Raw genomic sequence first — 19,452 nt, 5'->3', positions numbered from 1 at the left:
ATTACCTTTGTGTGGTGAGCAGTTTAGCCCTGATTATTACTGACCTTTGGTGATGTTGCATACAAGCAAAATGCGCAATCCTAGAGAAGGTGTGGGTATACTGGAAGGCAGACATTATTTCTGAGTGTATTCACAAATAAACCAGACTATTTCCTGCTTTGGAGATTTACCTTACAACAGAATTATCAACATGCAGCAGTGCCCCTACTTGTGCCTGAGTTGCAAATAATGCAAGAAAAACTTGACACAGTGCACCTGGCAAATTATTGTTATTATTATTACTTCTATTGCACCCAGAAGAGCACTAGGTACTTCATAGGGTGGTTAAAAAGACAAACTACGTGCCCCAGTGAGCTGCTGTTCAACGAAACAGTAGAAGTGCAAGGAGTGGAAACACAGGAGGTGGCGGTGCAGCAAGAGGAAGGAACAGGCCACAGGAACAACACAGAGCAGTCACTGATCTGAGGGACGTGAGGTCCAATACCCGTTACCAATTCTTATTATTTCACGTGTTCAGAGGAATCCCTGTGACTGTGAATGTTTTGTTAACATGTTTACACATCCACTCCTTTTGCCAAAAGCCTACACGCACTTGCACGCTAAACTATGCCTTACTTCACTCAGTTTTTTGCAGCCCGAGAGTAGATATATTTGGAAGACTTATCAGTTCCAAAGCAAATATGACTATTAAGGATTTACAGTTCAGCAAATAACAGCCACAGCTCTTGAAGCTTTCACTGATTTCACAATGATGGAATGATAAAGCCTGGGACTTCGGGCCAAGACAGACCATGCTAAGCACGCAGAAGCCGCTTCCTTTCCTACACAGCACGTAACGCACCAACAAATCCCACTGTGCACATCCCGCACACTCAACTGTGCGTGTTACAAGAATTTGTGATAGACTTGTTTCTCTTACTCACTCTTCCTCGAACTCTTAGGACTCACTGTTTAGGGAATCGTACGGCCCTCGTGGTGCAGTGCACCTAGTGCCCCTGAGCTGCGAGGGTGTTGAGCCTGCTGCTGCCACACAGCTCCGTGGCACCGAGAGGGAAATCGGCCCGGCTGGCCATGTAACCTGTGGGAAGCAAGAGCGATGGCAGAGGCTGCTATGGAGATTATCCAGGCTCACTCCAGACCCACTGCCAGCACAGCAGAGTCTCACCACGTGTGGGGAGGAGCGCAGAAAACTTCAGATTGAACTTCAGATTGGTTGGCAGGCGCTGCCTCAGTTCCTGACTTAGTTTGGGAAGAAATAAATCAGCTAGCAGTGAGAATGAAAGGGGTACAAAGGGGAAAATAATAATAATAATAAAAAAAGCTTAGGAGATGTTTGTGCCCATGAGCACAGTTTATGAGGGGGAGACAAGCCCCAGGGAAGTGAGTGTGTCCTCAGGAAACACTGGCTGCAGTTCAAGGCCGGGATCCCTTTTGGCTCCCCCTGCTCCCGCAGCACTTCCGAGCGATGTCTCTCCCTCCCGCTCGTGGCGCCTGTCAAGCTGCAGCCCAGCGTGCCCGTGGCACAGAGATGAAACCTCGGGTTCCCGGATGAGAGGAAGGGGTTGCAGGCAGCAGGCTGCTAGAACCGCTGCTGCGTACGCGGCGTGTCATAACCGAGTGCGCCGGGATGTGTGCAGCGCAGGCGTCACGAGCGCCGGCCTCGCAAATGCAAACGCTTGTGCCAAATGCAGTGGGAAACTTTCCCCCGCGACAGTGCAATGAGAAATTTATACTTCGTCTACCTGCAGCCTTCAGATTTCACGCTGCAAATACCGGCCTCGCACATAGGAGATGCCATTTAGCTTCCCTGCGTACAGCCTGGAAAGGATGCGAGATGCCATCTATTTTGCAGAGGATTAAGGCTCCTAACTATCTATCTTAAGGCATCAACTTGGGTTGCAAATACAATCATGCAGTAGGATTTCTAGGGACACATCACCTTGCACTATGTGATACACCAAGGGGTGATAAACCTAAGCCTATGAATAAGGTTTTGAAACCAGTTTTTTTAAGCCCCTGTCGTCTTCTAGATATAACATTGTTTTCATATTAAAAAAAAATCCCTTGTAAGTGTCCTCTGGGGAAAAAAAAAATTCTTCAAGACTCTCTTGAGGATTCCTGGAAGTTTTCCATCCACTATAAAAATGGTTTCTGCAAAGCCGGCCACGGTCGTGCCCTGTCGGCGGAGGCTTCCATCGCTCACACCTCTCCTCCTCTGGGGCAGAAAGCAGATGAGCCCGTTGACAGCAAAAATACCCACTACTGCTGCACTTTAAATAGGAGAACGTTGCCGTCTAAATGACAAAAATAGCAGCTGTAATTGCACATTGCATTTGCAGATATAACGAGCTGCAGCAGCGCACTGCAAGCCTGGTGGCATCTGCATTCACACAAAGCAGCAACCCTCCTAACATCCATAATGCTGGGTGAAATTTCTCGGGACCCCTGAGTTCAGATACACTTTAACATAATAAATGCACACTCTCTCATATAGTTTAACAGCCTTTAAATAGGCTTTTAAGAGATTTTTTTTTTAACCCCATAATTCTTAGAAACTGTAACGACAAAAGCAAGAAAAGCTTAAGTCTTAAAAGGAAGTTTTCCCTCTCCAAAAGCACTGGAATGGACCCCCCGAGCTTATTCCTTCCTGAGAAAAGGCTTCATGAATAACCAATGCACATTCCAATTCCACAATAAGCACCGATTCCTCCAACAGGCAGAATATTAAGCAGTTTCTGTGACTTTGGCCTTTCCACTCCAGCACTTTTTGCTGTGCCCTCCTCAGGTTCGCAAGCTTCCCCTATCTCTGTTCTCTCTAGCAATCCGGTAGGCAACCAGAAGCAAAAATCCAGCAGCGGGAGCAAGCTGGGGCTAATTTGCACTTTATGAATTATTCAGGTGCTGCTGATTCCTGCACCTGCACCAGCACAGGAAGCTTGTGAGGAACAGTCATTACTCTCCTCTTGGGTTTACACGAGCCTGGTTACTGCTCAGGCACTTTGCTCTGTAACTAAGGGTTTCGGGCCTTGCATTAAGCAGTGGAAATGAAAAAAAATCAAAAAACAAAACAAACAAAGAAAAAAAAAAACCTGTCACACTGTCAAAATGCCCTGTGCTGCCCCAGACCTGGCACAGCCATCCAGTCCCTTCTGAGACAAACGAACTGCGGGTTGCGTGAGGACGCTGCGTTCATCTCACACACGCTGATCCACACCACGGCGTCAGCGGAGGAAACCCAACGTGTGCATGGGCACTAGCTCACCAGATAGTTACTCCGCTACATTACACTGCACGTTTATACTTCTCCCATGCTGACGGCATCAAGCATTTCACTTGCTAAGTTGATCCTTAAGGCAACCTTCTCCAAAAAGTACAACAAAAATAAATTCTCTCCTTGGTATTCTGGCTAACATCCTGGATATGAACAGTTTAATACTATGGGATAATTCTATACTAGGCCTTTACCAGGATGGATTTAATAAGCAAACGGGTCTTTTCCATGTTTATCTGCTATCATCTTGGCAATCCGTAAGCGACACCTAACTGCAAATCCAAACACGACCCACAAATCTAGACAGTCATGAAGAACATTTGCAGACAGCAGATGCAAACAAATTAGTACTAGGAACATTTTAAGATAACTAAGAGATAGTCTGAGCTCATATGCTAAAGCAAACAGACCTGAAAATATGGTGGGAATTCAAAGCACAGATTGCCTCTATCTTTAATGTATCGCCTGTCCATCCTTGCACTGAGCATCTTTGGGTCGTGCCCTCTATTAACATGCCCTCTCCAGCAAGTTCTTCAGTTTAAAGATAGCCTCATTAATCAAAGGCAGTTAAGCATCATGCTTTGATTAGGTCAGTAAAACAGATCTGCAGTACCTGATAATGAAGCCTCTTTAATCCCCTGTTCCAAAAGGAGGAGTCAAACACAAGTGATAAGTACTCAGAAAGGTACAGTCAATCCTTATCAAACCTTCCCTCTTCATCTTTCTGAGCCTAAAAAATTCAATTCAGCTTCCTTTCATTGCAGAACTCATGATTGCTTCTGTGCTGCTGCTATATCACTCCTGTCCAATAATAGGTTCTCTGGCGCTTTTTAAAGGTATTTTAATCAGGCATGTAAACACGTTTTATTCTTTGATGCTCTTTCATTCAGCGTCATTAATCCTCAGCATAAAATCAATAGACTTAAAACATTTAATCACGTCCAAACGCAATACACAAATCCACAAATGACTTTTGATCACGCAGAGTGAATAGCTTGCAAGGTGGAAACTATGCCTTCTTTTTTGCCTTGGGATCTAGCAACCCTAAGCTCTCTTTCATAGAAGTAAACAGATTCTCTGTCTCCAAGTATCTGCCATGAGGCAAAGAAAGCTGTTGATAAAGACAACAAGGTAAACAACAGGATTTTGTGTCTGCTCTCTCATCTTTTTCATGCCCTGTGGTCACACTGGTCTTACGAGAAGAACTTACACTCGTTTTACAGCAATCACTTGACAGTATGCATGATTAAAAAGTAAAACAACAAAAACTCAGTAACTGGGTTACAGGATTTACTGGAGGTGCAAAAGAAAGAAAAAAATACAGCTGTTTTTAACTTCCTTTTTTTTAAACAGCACATATGGTTTCTCCACATGAAAAGGAAGTATAAGGGACAACAATCACAGTTTTTGTTTTAACAGAGAGAATTTGCTCTACTCTGTGTGTGATTTCCATAATCACTGTGATGATACAAAAAAATGACAAGAATCTGATTAGTGGGGAAGAAATTACGACTGACATGTGAAAACTAAGGACAACCAGTTCCATCCATCCATAGACAAAAAGGCAAAAATAGGTAAACAGAGATACTCCAAAGAAGAACACACGAATTCTTGGCTTTATTATACTAAACAGCACTGAAGGCTTGTTCATTTGAATGAGGAAAATACGGTTTGAAAGGACAAATATTTGAAGAAGGTGTGGAAACCAGTTTGCTGAAACCCTGATTCGGACACAAGCATCCAAAAGCCTTCCTAGGTCCCTGACTGCAATCCCATCTACTCACCCATGTCCTGCCCTGTTAGGCACGTGCTTGAACTCAAGAGGTGCTCTGCTCTTGAGCTAGGACTTGCCTGTGCACTTACCACAAACGCTGGTTCTGGGACCTGCCTTTTTCCACCCTCAGGCAAGGTAACTATGTTGCAAGGAAGCCCCAAATGTCACTAGAGTTTTGATGATGGAAACTGACTTTTTCATTGCAGCCGTGTGCTCAGGGCACTCACTCGGGCTGCAGGTTCCTCTCAGAGTGATGATTTGGCTCCCTCACTTCCCAGAAATACCTCAGCCATAAGGACCTTCAGGTTGTTTGCAGAAGCTTCCACAAGGTTAAACGCTGGGCAGAAAAGGGAGACCCTGGCTCTGTGCTGTGTCTTCCCCACTCAGCTCTGTTTCAGTGTCTGGGGCTGCTTCTGCTCTAAGGCTGTTTGAGAAAACAGAGAGCTGAGAGCTGCTTAGGTAGGAATCATGCTCCTCTTACGAGCTTTCCCTTTCATGCTGACTGAGTCCCTGCCTGTGTGGCAGTCTATTTTCAGTTATGAAGGAGATGAGATACTCTGCTGCTCCTAAAATACCACATATGATTAGACCAGTGCCACTTTTCTGAGACACTTGTACTGAGAATCTAAAACTCAGGACACTCACTTCACTGGCCAGCTAGTTACAAGCTCTTCTGCAAAAGATGGGAGTACTGCTGTTGCCTCTGCCAGTTCATTTCTCAGGAGACTCATCCCTGCTCTATTATTACCCAGAAAAAAAAATCCATGTTAGTTCCTCTGGACTTTCTATAGTGTCAATAAAGAGTTACCCAGTGTAACTGGACTGCATTCACAGAATCACAGAATGGTTGAGGTTGGAAGGGACCTCTAGAGATCATCTAGTCCAACCCCCTGCTCCAGCAGGGATACCTAGAGCACATGGCACAGGGTGGCATCCAGGTGGGTTTGGAAGATCTCAAGAGACTCCACAACCTTTCTGGGCAGCCTGTTCCAGGGCTCTGTCACTCTCACAGGAAAGTTCTTCCTCACATGGAGATGGAACTTCCTATGTTTCAGCTTGTACCCATTACCCCCGTCCTGTCACAGGCCACCACCGGGAAGATATTGGCCCCATCCTCCCTACATTCTCCCCTTAGGTACTTACACATATTGATCAGATCTCCTCTCAGTCTTCTCTTTTCTAGGCTAAACAAGCCCAGCTCACTTAGTCTTTCCTCTTAATACAGATACCCTGAGCCTTTAATCATCTTTGTGGCTCTCCACTGGACCCTCTCTAGAAGCTCTACATGTCTCCTGTCCTGAGGAGCCCAGAACTGCACACAATGCCCCAGGTGCAGCCTCACCAGAGATAAGAAGAGGGGCAGGATCCCCTCCCTCGACCTGCTGGCAACGCTCCTCCTGATGCAGGCCAGGATCCCATTGGCCTTCTTGGCCATGAGGGCACAGTGTTGACTCATGGTTAACTCGTCAACCAGGACTCCCAAATCCCTCTCCACAGAACTGCTTTCCATCAAGTCAACTCCTGATCTGTCCTGGTGCCTGGGGTTATTCCTGCCAAGGTGCAGGACCCTGCACTTGTCCTTGTTGAACCTCATGAGGTTCCTCCATGCCCAACTCTCCAACCCGTCTAGGTCCCTCTGAATGGCAGCACAGCTCTCTGGAGTGTCAGCCACTCCTCCCAGTTTGGTATCATCTGCAAACTTGCTCAGGGTGCACTCTGTGCCCTTGTCCAAGTCATTGATGAACAAGTTGAACAGCACTGGACCCAGTCCTTCCTATGGAAGCACTTAGTTTCCTAGACAGGCCATGAGTAGGAGCATACAACCAACCTAGACTGGGAAGATGTCCTTTCGGGTAGCTCCAGGGACGTGCACCTCTCTCCAGTAATGTTACAAGAGAAGAGGTGCTTTTGCTCGAGGGTCAGGTCACTCTGCAGAACTAACGCTAAATTATAGGCGTTAAGTTTCTTTTAAAGTTAGGCGTCAATATCAAGTATGCTGCTTGCTCAAGTACACACGTTTTTTTCCCCCACCATGTTTTATGATTGTGAAATAAAGATACCACTGCTTCAGTTTAGCACATTCTCTAACTGTAAGTCAGTGAAGGAAGGAAAAATTCAGGGCAGTTATGACTAAGCTATACTTTGCTGTAAGTATCTGCAGTCTTAGCTCCTGATTTTACAGTTTTCTCTATTGAAAGTAATATTTATGCACTGAGCTGCATGGAGAAAAAGGCACAGATTAGGGAATTACTTCAAATGCTTTGGCATTGCGTCCCAGATACATTAATTTTTCATTGCCTCATTTAGGGGGAAAAGAAAAAGAAACTCAGGTACAGCAAAAGTATGTAATGAGGACATTCCATTCAGGCAATGAGAAGATCAAGCATTTTCTTCTGTCAGTACTTGTAATTATTACCATTAACATCCTATTATTATCATCAATTTTTTCTTTATAATATTTCCTTAAAAATGATCCAGATTGTCTTCTCAAACATATATAAGTTTTTTATTTCACAGAGGCTAGATTCACCCACAGTTGAAAATATAATCAAAGTTTACATGGAAGAAGATTTTTCTTTTCAAACTCTGTGTTCTGTCATAAAAATTTGGTGTTGAACTTGAACTGCAAGGCCTTGCATTCCTAATGACTAAATGGGAATCCTAACAAGTGAAACAGTGCAATTCGCAATGCTTGTTTTCTCTTACGCTCGTGACAAACGACAACTACAACTTCTAGTTTTTCCTACAAATGACAGGAATAAACCAGAGAAGTGCAAATGTTTGTCTTTGAATAATAGAGAAATCAGTGCAAAGTACGGTGCAAATGGTGCCCTGCAGGGTGATTCGGATCGGGAAGGTCATCCAGCTCCACAGCAGCCCCCGAGGCAGCCCTACGGCTGGCGGCTCCAGATCCAGCCGAGGCGTTAGCAGAGGCGCGAGCCAAAGAGCCAGCAATGAACCCACACGCCAGCGCAGAAAAGCTCTATTCCAGAATTTGGCATCTCCAGCTGCCAAACATCTCCCATCTGGCCAAATTTCTGGAATGAGGTGTTAAGAACAGGGCTAAATTATATGGGAGCAAAAGCAGCGCTGTCTGCAAGACCCCGGGGGTGAAGGAGCACGCTGAGCGCGCCAGCCTCTGGAACTCGCACATGCTATCGCTTCTCCGCCTCTGGAATACCTTTGGATCGGGAGAGGCCGCATAGGCAAAGGGTGAAACGCTCAACATTTCACAGGAAAAGAGCAGCTGACACGTAGGAACTGCAGCAACAGTCCCGGCCTCTCACAGCGGATGCAGATGATGAGGGTGGGATTAATATGCTAATCCCTATCCATCAGGTGGATCCTATCATCGGTGACTAATTTGTAATGCGAATAAAAGCACCTTTTATATTGAATGAGACTAATGTGTTTGCTTCCATTTAATTACATAATAGAAGGATTAATCTGAGGAACTTACAGACTTCAGCCGGTTTCATGAGCACAGTAGTGAGGTGGAAGGCGCCCTACAAAGGTGATCCTCTGACACTTTGTGATCCACTCTATCCTACCTCCTTCACAAAGAAAATTAATAAAGTCTTTATACTTTCATAAGTAAAATTCCATAATTTTAAGCCTAATTTAAGGGAAAAATAAAACTAAAAGTAAAATGAAGAAACCCAAACTGGAGATGCATGAAATATCATCCAAATGAAATATACACATAGATGCGTTTAACTGTAACAGAAATGAACTCATTTCTGACAAGCAGTTATTGTTTCTAAACTGGAATAGCTCTGTACTCCAAGAACCAAGACTAGCTGTGATAAATTATTCTATCAATGGGAACAGTTTTAAGTAAGTGAAGCATATAAATTTATAATTTTAAATGATACACTGACTTATATACTTATCTCATTGGCATCATTTCCACCTTACGCTCTACAGATACAAGTCCTCATGGTCTAAGGGAGGTTTGCCAGATGTGACGTTCTTGAACAATTTGGTTCATTAGTTTAAAAAGATATAGATGACCCTATACTTTCTGATTGTATTAGCAATTATTTTCGTCACGAAAAATTGTATATTACAGCCTCAGCTCACTCTGGTCAGAGTCTTGTTTTGCACAAGCAGTACCCAAAATGAATAGTGCCTACATATATATCTATATATAACCCACACATGCTGCTGCTGTCCAAGGTTCAAGTCCTATTAGTAGGACTCACATTCACTGTTAAGGACCAGGTCTGTGTATTCACTAATTCATAAGCTACAACATGGAAATGATGAGAGGAGATTCATAAACTTTTTTTTTTTAATTGACAACATAACCCTCCCTCGTAGAAGTTTTCCTAAACAACAGAATTTAATAGAATGGCTAATTACAGTAAATATTATTTTTAATCACAGTCTAAGGAGCCTCCACCATAAAAAGTATCAGAGATATGTCTTTATTCTAGAAACACAGAACTTTGGGAAATTAGTGGGATCTTTTTTCAAAGAATCACCTATAAAATTGCACTGATCTTTTCAATTAGATCAAACAAAATGCTAAGGATTTTTAAACATATATATATTCTCAATGCATCAAATTCTCTGATTCTTTTAATAATGTGACACTTTCATTACTACACAAATGTTAATAGAGAAGTTTCTGTTGCTACTTGGGAGATATCTCAGTAACGAGATTCAGCAAATTTTTAATATAAATATCTGTTATAATGCATTTAACTGTAAACTGAAGATATAAGTAGATTTGAGGAATGACTTCTGTATTTGGCTGCTCATTAGCAATTTGAAAGTGCAATTGCTTTTAAACATTACACCTTTTTAATTTTCTTATGAAGCTTAGATCTACTCATACAAATGAAGAATTGGATTTTTTTTTTAAGATTTTTTATTTGATTATACAGAACAGATGGAGTCGTTTTTACTTTTGCACTCCAGAGATCAAGGGCCCACAGATAACTAAAAATAAGTAAGAAAGACCTTCCATAAGGAATTGATGGGCTCACACATGTGAAGCAGTGAACACATCCTCACAGGAAGCCTTTTGGGGTCCATCAAACAAACGCAGGAAGAGGGAGGGACAAACAAGCCAACAAGCACACACGAAGAGTTCCCATTTCATTGAACGCTGTTTTAAAATCCAAACAACCAAGAGCAATGAATCCAACCAGAGCAGCAACCCTATCGGCGTCGTTTCTGTCATCATTTCTACCTGTGCACGTGCGGCACAGACGTGATGCCGAACGTCTAGTGATGCTGAACTTGGCTTGAATGTGAGCTGAGTGCTCTGGAGGTGGGCACCTATTGGGCTCATGGCATGGGATGTTTTTAAATCTTAGCCTCCTTGGAAAAAAAAAAAGCAAGGAGATATTTGCAAATACTGTCTCCTGCATTTGACAGCTCATTATAACATAAACTGTGTTGACCAGCACTGATTTTGTTAGCTTTGTGTAAAATGAGACATACGTTTAATGTCACTAGGCTATTTCAGACATTTTAACCGCATTATGAAACCTCAGACAGATTTTTTTTTCTCTTCTCGTATTTTATTTACGAGGACTTGGAAGATTTCCCATAGCACATGCCACCACCCAGCCAGCCCCCAAAATCAAATTCAGACTTTGCCCAGCCCCGGCCATGACACAGAGGGAAAGAAAGCCGAAAAGAACTGCTACTAGACTTTGTCAATAAAACAGAACAGTACATATAATACACAATAAAATGCTTCATACCTGGAGTTGAAAAAACGAAAAGGGTTAACAGCTGACCTGGCACAGCCCCACATGCTCTCTCTGGAAATTGAACACAGACAATTAGGAATTTTTAGTTACCCCAAACAACTGCAGGGGACTTACACAAACTCGAGGAACACTTTCTGCCAAGCAAGCATATAGCCTCAATGTGGAAAGGGCTTCCAATTTTCCCATTCACTTAAAATTCCTTCTTAAACCAAAATTATTCTGCAGAGGCCTCAAATAATATTAGGTAAATCATTAGGACTTCTGCCATTGATTTGCACGGGAGCAGAGTCCAGGCTTAAGGGTCCGGGTGTCACTTGGTGGTAATTCTGGATCACGGTGGATCATATTTTCTCATTAAAAAATAATGATGGACCAAGAAGAAAATGTTAAGTAGAATTTAGAGCAGGCAGCCGCTGCACAAAGAGGGCATGAAAGCTGGAGTGAACTTCCACTCTCAGCATTCCGCTGCTTAAGCAATATGATTCCCAACACATCACTGGGAAACCTAGCCATTAATGTTTCTTTTTTCTTTAAAACCAAGACTCCAAGGAAAATATGTCATCTTTTACAGCAGTATTTGGGATATTAAACACCACCAATGCCCTATATAATAGCTATATAAACTCGTATGCCGTCACTGGGAATACATGCAGTATTCCTTTTCACTGACGAATACTGATCTACATGTGCTCAAAAGAGGAGCATTATACATCTGGCTTCCTCAAATAGTTCCAGCACATTTGAAAAGAAATGAAAAAAGAGAGCCAAGTTCATGAATAACCCCCTTCAGTCCTTCTCTCTGTGGTTTAGGCCTCAAATGTGCCACGAAATTAGTCCAAAGCCAATGCCTAAGATACTAGTAAAATAATGACAGAAATCACAGTACATATGTATCGTGCCCATACCAATTTTCTAGCACACTAGCAGCTGAATGCATTTGCACTGGAAATCTGCAAGATCCTTTAGAGGGATGTATCAAAATGTGCAGGTTGAGAGAGTAATTTTTGAAGTAGAAAGGAAATTTTCAAAGTAATTCCTCTTGATTTATCTGATTGTACTTTGGCCCTTGGAAACCTACGCCCTGATAAATTTTAGATAGCAATGTTTAAAAATAATCTATTTTTTGCAAGGTTTTGCATCACATCTTTAAAACCTCTCAAGTTTTCTTGTGAGAAATACACAGTAAACATTCTTCTTTTCTCCTGTTTGATTTTGCCTTCCTTAAGTGATAAAATCCTGATGATGACATAAATCTATTACTAAGATGACAAAAGAACATAATGATTTTTCATAACAAAGTTTAAGTTATCAGGCCCATTGCATCCATGACACTGCCTTTTTTTTTCCCCCATCCTTTTTTCCAGTTATTGTAGAGTCTCTTTGTTCTTAAGAGCGTGCCCCAGGTAAGTGTCCCATGGCACAGGTTGTATTGCAGAGTAGCACCAGTCTAGAGCCAAGGAGCAATGGGACAAAAACCTCCCAGGCCCATTAGCTTTAACTGAAATCAATATGCACTAGAAAAATGACAACTGGAAACCATGGTACTCATTATTCACACCCACATCACTTTTAGTTTATAATCATACAACCCTAAACATTCTATGATTCTATGATTTTTTGGTTCACTCTGTGTCTTCTTCCTGCTTGCATATAACCATGGCGCTAGCACAAGTGACCAGCAGTGTCTCTTTGCCATTAAGTATATGTATGTATATATGTATTTATTATTTACAGAACTGTGTGTACTTGGTAGGGAGCACTATTAAGATTTGAATACATTCTTGAGCAAGCGGAAAACCACATTTTATTTTCACTGTGTGTTAGCAGTGGTTTAGGATCTCAGGGAAACGAAGTGGCGACGCAGTGAGGAAGGGGAAATGCTGAGTGCAAAGGGGATCATCTGCTTTAGGAGAATAAAGCACCTTCAGCAAACACTTTATTATGTAACATCATCCTGTTACTCTGCTTTTGAACACTTACGATGGAGAATTCTGTGCATTTTGTTGTCATTATTTCAGTTCTTCCTGTTAACTGATTTATAAATGGTTTGGCTCTTTGGCCTTGATAGGCAGCTGATCACAAGGGGATGCCGGGGCTATCAGTTCCTCAGAGAAAGCCAGGGTGACTTCTGCAGGAAGTAATCTGTCTACCTGACAGCAACGAGCACCTCTGATTTATCAGGCACTATCCCAGGCCTCTGTTAAATACAATATTTTCAAGGCAAATACTTGAGGGAGATATTTTGACAAGATCAAATCTCCTGCTGACTTTCAAGAAGCCCATAAATATAAGCCTTTCTGCACCTGCTTGCAGGTTCTGCTCATTTCCAGATTATTTCATTTTTCAGGCTCCGTCCACAGCCCTGGCTCTGTCTGCCTGAAGCAGCGTCCACAAGCAGAGCACAGGAGGAACAGTGTTTGCAACAGAGCTGACCTCAGCACCAGGAAACCCACTCCACACCATCTCCACACATCTTCTGTGTGGTTTCTTTAAGCCCCAGTTACTCCCTATTTAATGTATCTGAAATATAACTGCCCATGTCCACAGACTCATCCACACAGAGAGTGACACCCCTCTGTCATTAGGGCTCAGCACAAACACCTCTTCTGTATCCACCACCCAGGCAAGTCCTTCCACTCCTTTCACCTTATCTGCAGCTTGCAGAGAATTTGCTGTGAGAGATGAGGCTATGGCAGAGTCACTGTTAGTGAAACAACACAGGAGAAAACCCAAGACCATCTTTACCTATTATGCAGGAAAAAGAAGAATAGAAAAAGTTTTTTTTAATTTTTTTTTTTTTTTTACATTCTTGTATCCACATGCTCAGTTAATTATAACTCAGCAAGCAGTGTCCTCCTCTTACTAGTGCTCTCCTTTACATGCATTGTATGTACTTGTGGCCTACACATTCTTTTTTCCCGTGCTTCCTCATGCACTGCTCTGAAGAGTCAGGAAGCATTTTTCCATACATCAGTATAAGCACTGCTAGCAAGAACTAATTGTGCCACATGTTTGTCTGTCACAAAATCACAGGAATTGCCTTATGGAAAAGAATAGATAAAAACTTATCTGATCTAGATAATGACAAAAAAAAAAAGAATCAATTCTGGCTCAAGTGACAGCAGAGGACAACACTCTTTCCTTTTCTTATCAGTACGTCAAGGTAGCAGAGCTCTGAGGTGGTTTTGCTGTGGCTTTTCCTGGCGGTGTCCTGCTGTCCAGCCCACACCCGTGAGTGCTCCCCACCGCTCTGGATGTCTCAGTGCAAGCAGCTCTGCCGCTGCTTCCCGTGCGTAGTTAGAAACAAAACACAGAAAAAAAGCAATAATGAACCACAGGGAAACCCTCTGCCACGCAGGGCCCACGCTGCTGCCATCGTGTCACTCGTGATGGCCACGCCGGTGGGTGCTGGTGAAGGCCCCACGCAGCGCTCCCGCCCCGAGGACACGCATTTCACATCCCGAAACACTGAGCGCTACAGCTCCCCCCTGCAGCCACCGAGGATCAAGCACGGGAGCAGAGGGCGGACGTTCCCGGTCCCATCCCAGCCGTATCCGCAGCGCAGCCTTGAGCAAGGCACCACGCTGCCGATACGGGTGATTCTTGGACACACGGGGGATCCACACAATTTAATTAGTTAATATTGGCAAAGCACTCTGAAAAGTGTTATAGGAATTACACTCTATTGTTTTGAGGGATTTTATCCCAAGGCGCATTTGTGTGAAACACGTTTAATAATGAAATTAAAGTAACAACGGCCAAGTTTGATAACTAACCTGAAATGATTGGCACTTGTTGGACTACGATAAAATTAATTAATGAATCTAAACTATGTTTGAAAGATAATTATATAAGGCAATTGCATTTGGATAGATGCTGAACTGAAGCTGAGAAGCAGTATCTTTGAAAGCTTATGTTGATTGCAGTGGATAAAGGTAACGAATGAGACATACAGAAAGGTACCTGTGAACTCGTGGGTGTTACAAATACCTGTCTTGCTGCTCCAAACTGGTTCCTGAAGCTGCCTAAGTGTTCGGTTCCCTTTTCAACTTTTGGTTTATTGGGTTTAGTTTTTAGCATCTCGACTTCTGTTACAGATTCAGGGTTAACTGTTGGATTTGATGAAGTTAATGGCAAAACTCCTATGATTTTAACAGAGCCAGGACTCCTCAGTCTTTCCATCTTATTTCACACTTAATTTAAATATTTCTCTTAAAAGGAAATTCCTGTCTTTTTACTCTGGGTAATGATAAGGTAAAACATGTGTTGAACTGTAATGCTGAGCCCTTCCAAGTGATTCTAAAGAACAGATCTTCTAAATGGCAATGTCTCCTTGCTCCAGCCTAATCTATTCAACAGTCACTGGTAATTTACTGTTACACCCAGAGACAGGAAAAAATAATTTTGTGTAGACCACACTAAAAGCATTTTTATTTTTAAAATTAGCTTTCTTGAGGGAACAATTTGACAAAGCTCCTATTTCCCCACACGCTGTCATTTAAGCAATACTATCCTTACAAAACGGGCAGTTATGTCCGTTGCTCTGTACAAGCTGCTTCTGATTTACAATTTCAGTCCACCTGGCAGCGCTCGTAATGACCCCTGGCTGGTGGGAAATCTGTCATCCTGGCACGTGGCTCTGTGGAACACACACGCACGTTCCCACACCAAAGCTCTGCATTCCCTGCGCGGACACGGAAGGACATCCTGTGATGGTATCGCTCACCCTGCCAAATTATTAAACTAATTTTGGCTTGTAAAGTATGTTACCTGTACAAAAAACAAACAAACAAATTCCTTCTTACCAATCCATATGCACTACTGGAATTTAAGACTCACAGTTAGGGCCTGAAGAGCCATTCTGAAAAGACATATAGGGTTTTCATGCTCTTGTAATAGAAGCCTTTTGTACTGCTTCAGGCATATTCATTTTTACACACAGACAGATTCCAAGAAATCCAATCCTTGTAGAGGAAAGTTTATAAATTGCCATGTAAATGCAGTAGAGTAGTCAGTACCTGAACTGCACCCAAACTTGTGCCTGAAGGTACAAGATAGCATACACTACAGTAGTGGCATAGACCCAAAGTTTAGGTGTAAGGGGTTCAGCTTCTTTTTGAGGCACAGACATTCAATGTGGCCTTAAAAAGCTATCACATACAGTGGGATTTTTCATACGTAACTGCACCAATCTTGGTTATTCTTCCTAAGCTAATTTGCCTGGGCAAAATCAGGCACCTTCAAAAGGCAGATGATCACAGCAGAAGAGGTGATTGGACCTAGAAGCTCGAAAGACTCAACTCTAACTTCTAGATAGTTTAAAATATGAGACAGAAATGTTGTTGGAAGGGGATGTCCAAACTGCACAATCTGACACTAGCCAAAGGTTCCCTAAATAAACGTGTGGACTTGATGGTGCTCTTGGATAATTAGCCATATTTCACCCCAGAGTATTTTACAGTGCACAACCCCCTTCTCTTCTGCCACAGGATACACACCTGAAACATTTTTTAAAATGAAAATATAAGACACAACGAGAGCAAAGAGCATCCTAGAAATAACCATACAATGGGGACACCACCCATCATAAAGACGATCGCCGTCCTTACTAAGCTCTGCCTAACCAGCGTGTTGCACTCGCACGTGCACAGGCCCTCTCTCTCCCTTAAAGCTGGAAAACAGCCAATGCAGTTTGTAAAACCTGGGAGTCTGAGGGAAACCCCATGGCAGGACCAGCTGTGCCATGACAAACCCTTCTGCGAGCGTGGGCACCTCCCGGGTGAATTTTTCCCATGCGTGGGGTGCAGGTCTCCCACGGCTGCTGTAACAACCATGCTACCTTCTTTTCTAAGGTCTCTGACTTAGGTTGACCAAGAAAACACATCCTAACATGGGAAATCTTTGTGACAAAAGTCTAAATGAAACTTATACATATCCCTGATTTTGCTTTGGACAAATCAGCGTTTTCCAGGAAAAAAAAAATAAAGTTTTATTGAGAAATTCTGGACCAACACAACTCATTCTCCATCTGTAAAATCACTATTCAACCATGTTCCAGTTTTAAAATGAGCACTTGTTCACAGGGCCTGGATATACCAGAGGAATGAGAAGCAAGGTCACATACATACTGCCAAAACCCTCTCACTTTTACGTTTCTGGGAGACTCAGGACTAAGTATTTTGTCTATTAAAAAAAAAAAAGAGGTGAAAGTTCTCTATGATGAATAGCACAGCGGTAGTAATGGTTGGCACTGAAGCAGGAAAATGGTCAATAGAAGTGCAGAAAATGAATAGCTGATAGGAACACAGTTATAAGCTTCAAGAGATAAAAATCAGTTACAGAAATTGATTTAAATTGAAGATGAAGAGACAGAAGAAAAGAGAAATAAGGAGAAAAAATCAGACTTGAAAACTACACACTAGTTTAATACTAAGCTGGTACAGTAGTTACGTCATTTATCAGCTGTGGAATTTCCTTCTCATTAGTACAGTAGTAAATACTATCTTCCACTGTATCACAGTAATGAAAAATCAGATATATGTAAAAATTAAGGTGATCACGTTAGCATCATTATGTCAATCACATAACACATCCAAAGAGCAGGGGGTTGAGAGGAAGCCCCTAGACACAATGTCACACCGTTAAGTGCCCAGCAAGGAAGAGTCAACACAGCCACATCCAAATGCCAAAGCAGCTTTCTGTGACTTCACCGCGCCTGTAACTACAAGGATTTCCACAGTGAATTTTCTGTCACTCCATCATCCCAGAAAACCCACGAGCTACCTTGGGCATCACCAGTTTCAACGCGCGCTGACTCTCTTTGCTATTAGCGAGAGAAAAATGCTTCATCAAAGGGGTTCCCTGCTCTTTAATTCTTTGTAGGATTACCTACGTTGCCTAAATAATAGAAAAGAGTTTAGAGAGAAAGAGGAGTTTCTGTCTCTTTGGCTTTTACCACAGTACTGATGACAAGCTCATACTAATAATCCCAATCCTGTCCTTGGCCTCAGCAGGTAGGAAATCCTGTATGTATGTCGTCCGTTTTCAGGGGGAACAGAGATGCCCACTGTAAAACAACAACATTTTATTGTGCTGGCTAATGGGGACGAGCACCTTGCTCAGGGCTCGCGTTACTGTGCCCATGGTGGAAGCCTCTGGGGTACCCTGAGCCCCGCTGCATGGGGGCTTCCCAGGGGTGGGATGGCTGTGAGGCTGAGGACGCAGCATCCTGCCTCCAAGGGGGACCTCACAAAGTTCTACTGCTCTTGCCGGGGTGGAGAGATGCTCCTCTTCCCCTGACTGCACAAAGAAGTGCTTCTACAGCACACCTGAGGTCTGACCCTGAGCGCAGGACGCTACTCCGGCTGTGCAACAGGCAACGGTGCCGTGAGGCACACAGGAGCAGATCCGCCTTGTCAGGGGGCTATGTCACAACGAGTCTGTAGAACATGCCACAAAAAGGTGGCAGACGAGATGCTGTTTACAGTTCAAAAAAGTTGCATATTGCTGCAAAATTTATTATCAGCCAGAGCAAACTATCAGAGATTAGTATATTATTCTTAGTCCATAATATAGCAGTGAGTAGTTAACTGCCATAGAGCAACACTTTCATATAAAGAAAATTCACTGAAATATTTTTTTTTCAAATAATGACTTTATTTATAACTTTATACTATTGAGTGAGTTTTTGCTGAAACTGAAAAATGACTAGGAAGATCTATCCAAAGGAAGTACTAGAAAGATGCTCAGTCAATATAAGAAGGCATGAGGAAACAGCCATACTTGGTTATTTTACCAGTACTCAAGTAAACTCTATTCTATTCAAGTAAATATGAACTAATACTGGAGATGCAACTTTTGGTATTTGATTGCCTTAATTTTCAGGGGTAAGATTTCTTTTCATGCAAGACTATATCGAACCTGAAACAAAGCAGCAAGACAGGAAGACACATTCATTTTTAGAGGACATGCAAAACACTGTTTCATACAGGCATTCCAAACAGTGACTCAGCCATGTAAGGGTAATTTCCAAGACAACAAACCTAAAATATTCATATACTAAAAAAAAAAAAATACTGACAAGTCAGTCTCTTTACCTTACTGTTAAAACTTCGATGTCGCCAACCCCACCTAGGAGATTTAGATTGTAAGAAGACAGATGTGGGGGCAGTCAGCAAGCACCTACTGGTCTCAACCTTTAGGCATGCCGACTCCTGAAGAGGAATCCAAAACGATGACCTATCCTCTCATCCAACACTGGAGACCCACAGTGCTGACATATAGGGCTGGGACAGCCGCCTCGGTCGCCTCTACTCAGTGACGAGGAGAAGGTGCTCGTGGGCTCGGCCCTCTCTCCAAGTGAGACATCCAGCTCAGGTCAGAAGAACCGGCCCCCGCACGTGGCAGGAGGCCCGCGGGGACGCGGGTGGCTGCGCTGCAGATGTCTGCAGGGCCAGCTGGACCCCACGGCCACAGTCCCCACGCGGAGAACGCGAGGGTGTCCACAAGACAAGGCCCGGGGCCCTCGCCTGCCCCACGCTGGCCCCGGGGGCTCCGGTGCTTGTGCACTCTCAGAGCTCAGGTGGCAGAGGAGGCTGCCACGCTTTTGGAGGCGCCATGCTGTACTTCCAAGACATTATTTCTTAAGAGGACAAGATTCCTTTTCAGTAAGAAAGAGG

General features: G+C 43.1%; 1 protein-coding gene across 5 annotated transcripts in view; it reads right to left on the bottom strand.

Annotated features, from left to right (window-relative positions):
• The window catches only part of KLF12 (KLF transcription factor 12), a 222,765-nt gene that overhangs the window by 41,935 nt on the left and 161,378 nt on the right, over positions 1-19,452 (bottom strand). The window contains exon 5 of one of the 5 annotated variants that reach the window (XM_088540296.1): positions 10,766-10,825. The exons of the other annotated variants lie outside the window; for them this stretch is intronic. Coding sequence (XP_088396422.1) covers positions 10,766-10,825 — 60 coding nt within the window. The remainder of the gene's footprint in view (positions 1-10,765; positions 10,826-19,452) is intronic. 5 annotated transcript variants of the gene reach the window in all.

The sequence above is a fragment of the Tinamus guttatus genome, unplaced genomic scaffold (genome assembly GCF_059628265.1).
Source record: "Tinamus guttatus ecotype Peru unplaced genomic scaffold, ASM5962826v1 Tinamus_guttatus_pri_ptg000058l, whole genome shotgun sequence".
NCBI classification, from domain to species: Eukaryota; Metazoa; Chordata; class Aves; order Tinamiformes; family Tinamidae; genus Tinamus; species Tinamus guttatus.
Note: the sequence above shows the minus strand (reverse complement) of the source record. Positions and strands in the feature narration are given on the sequence as shown.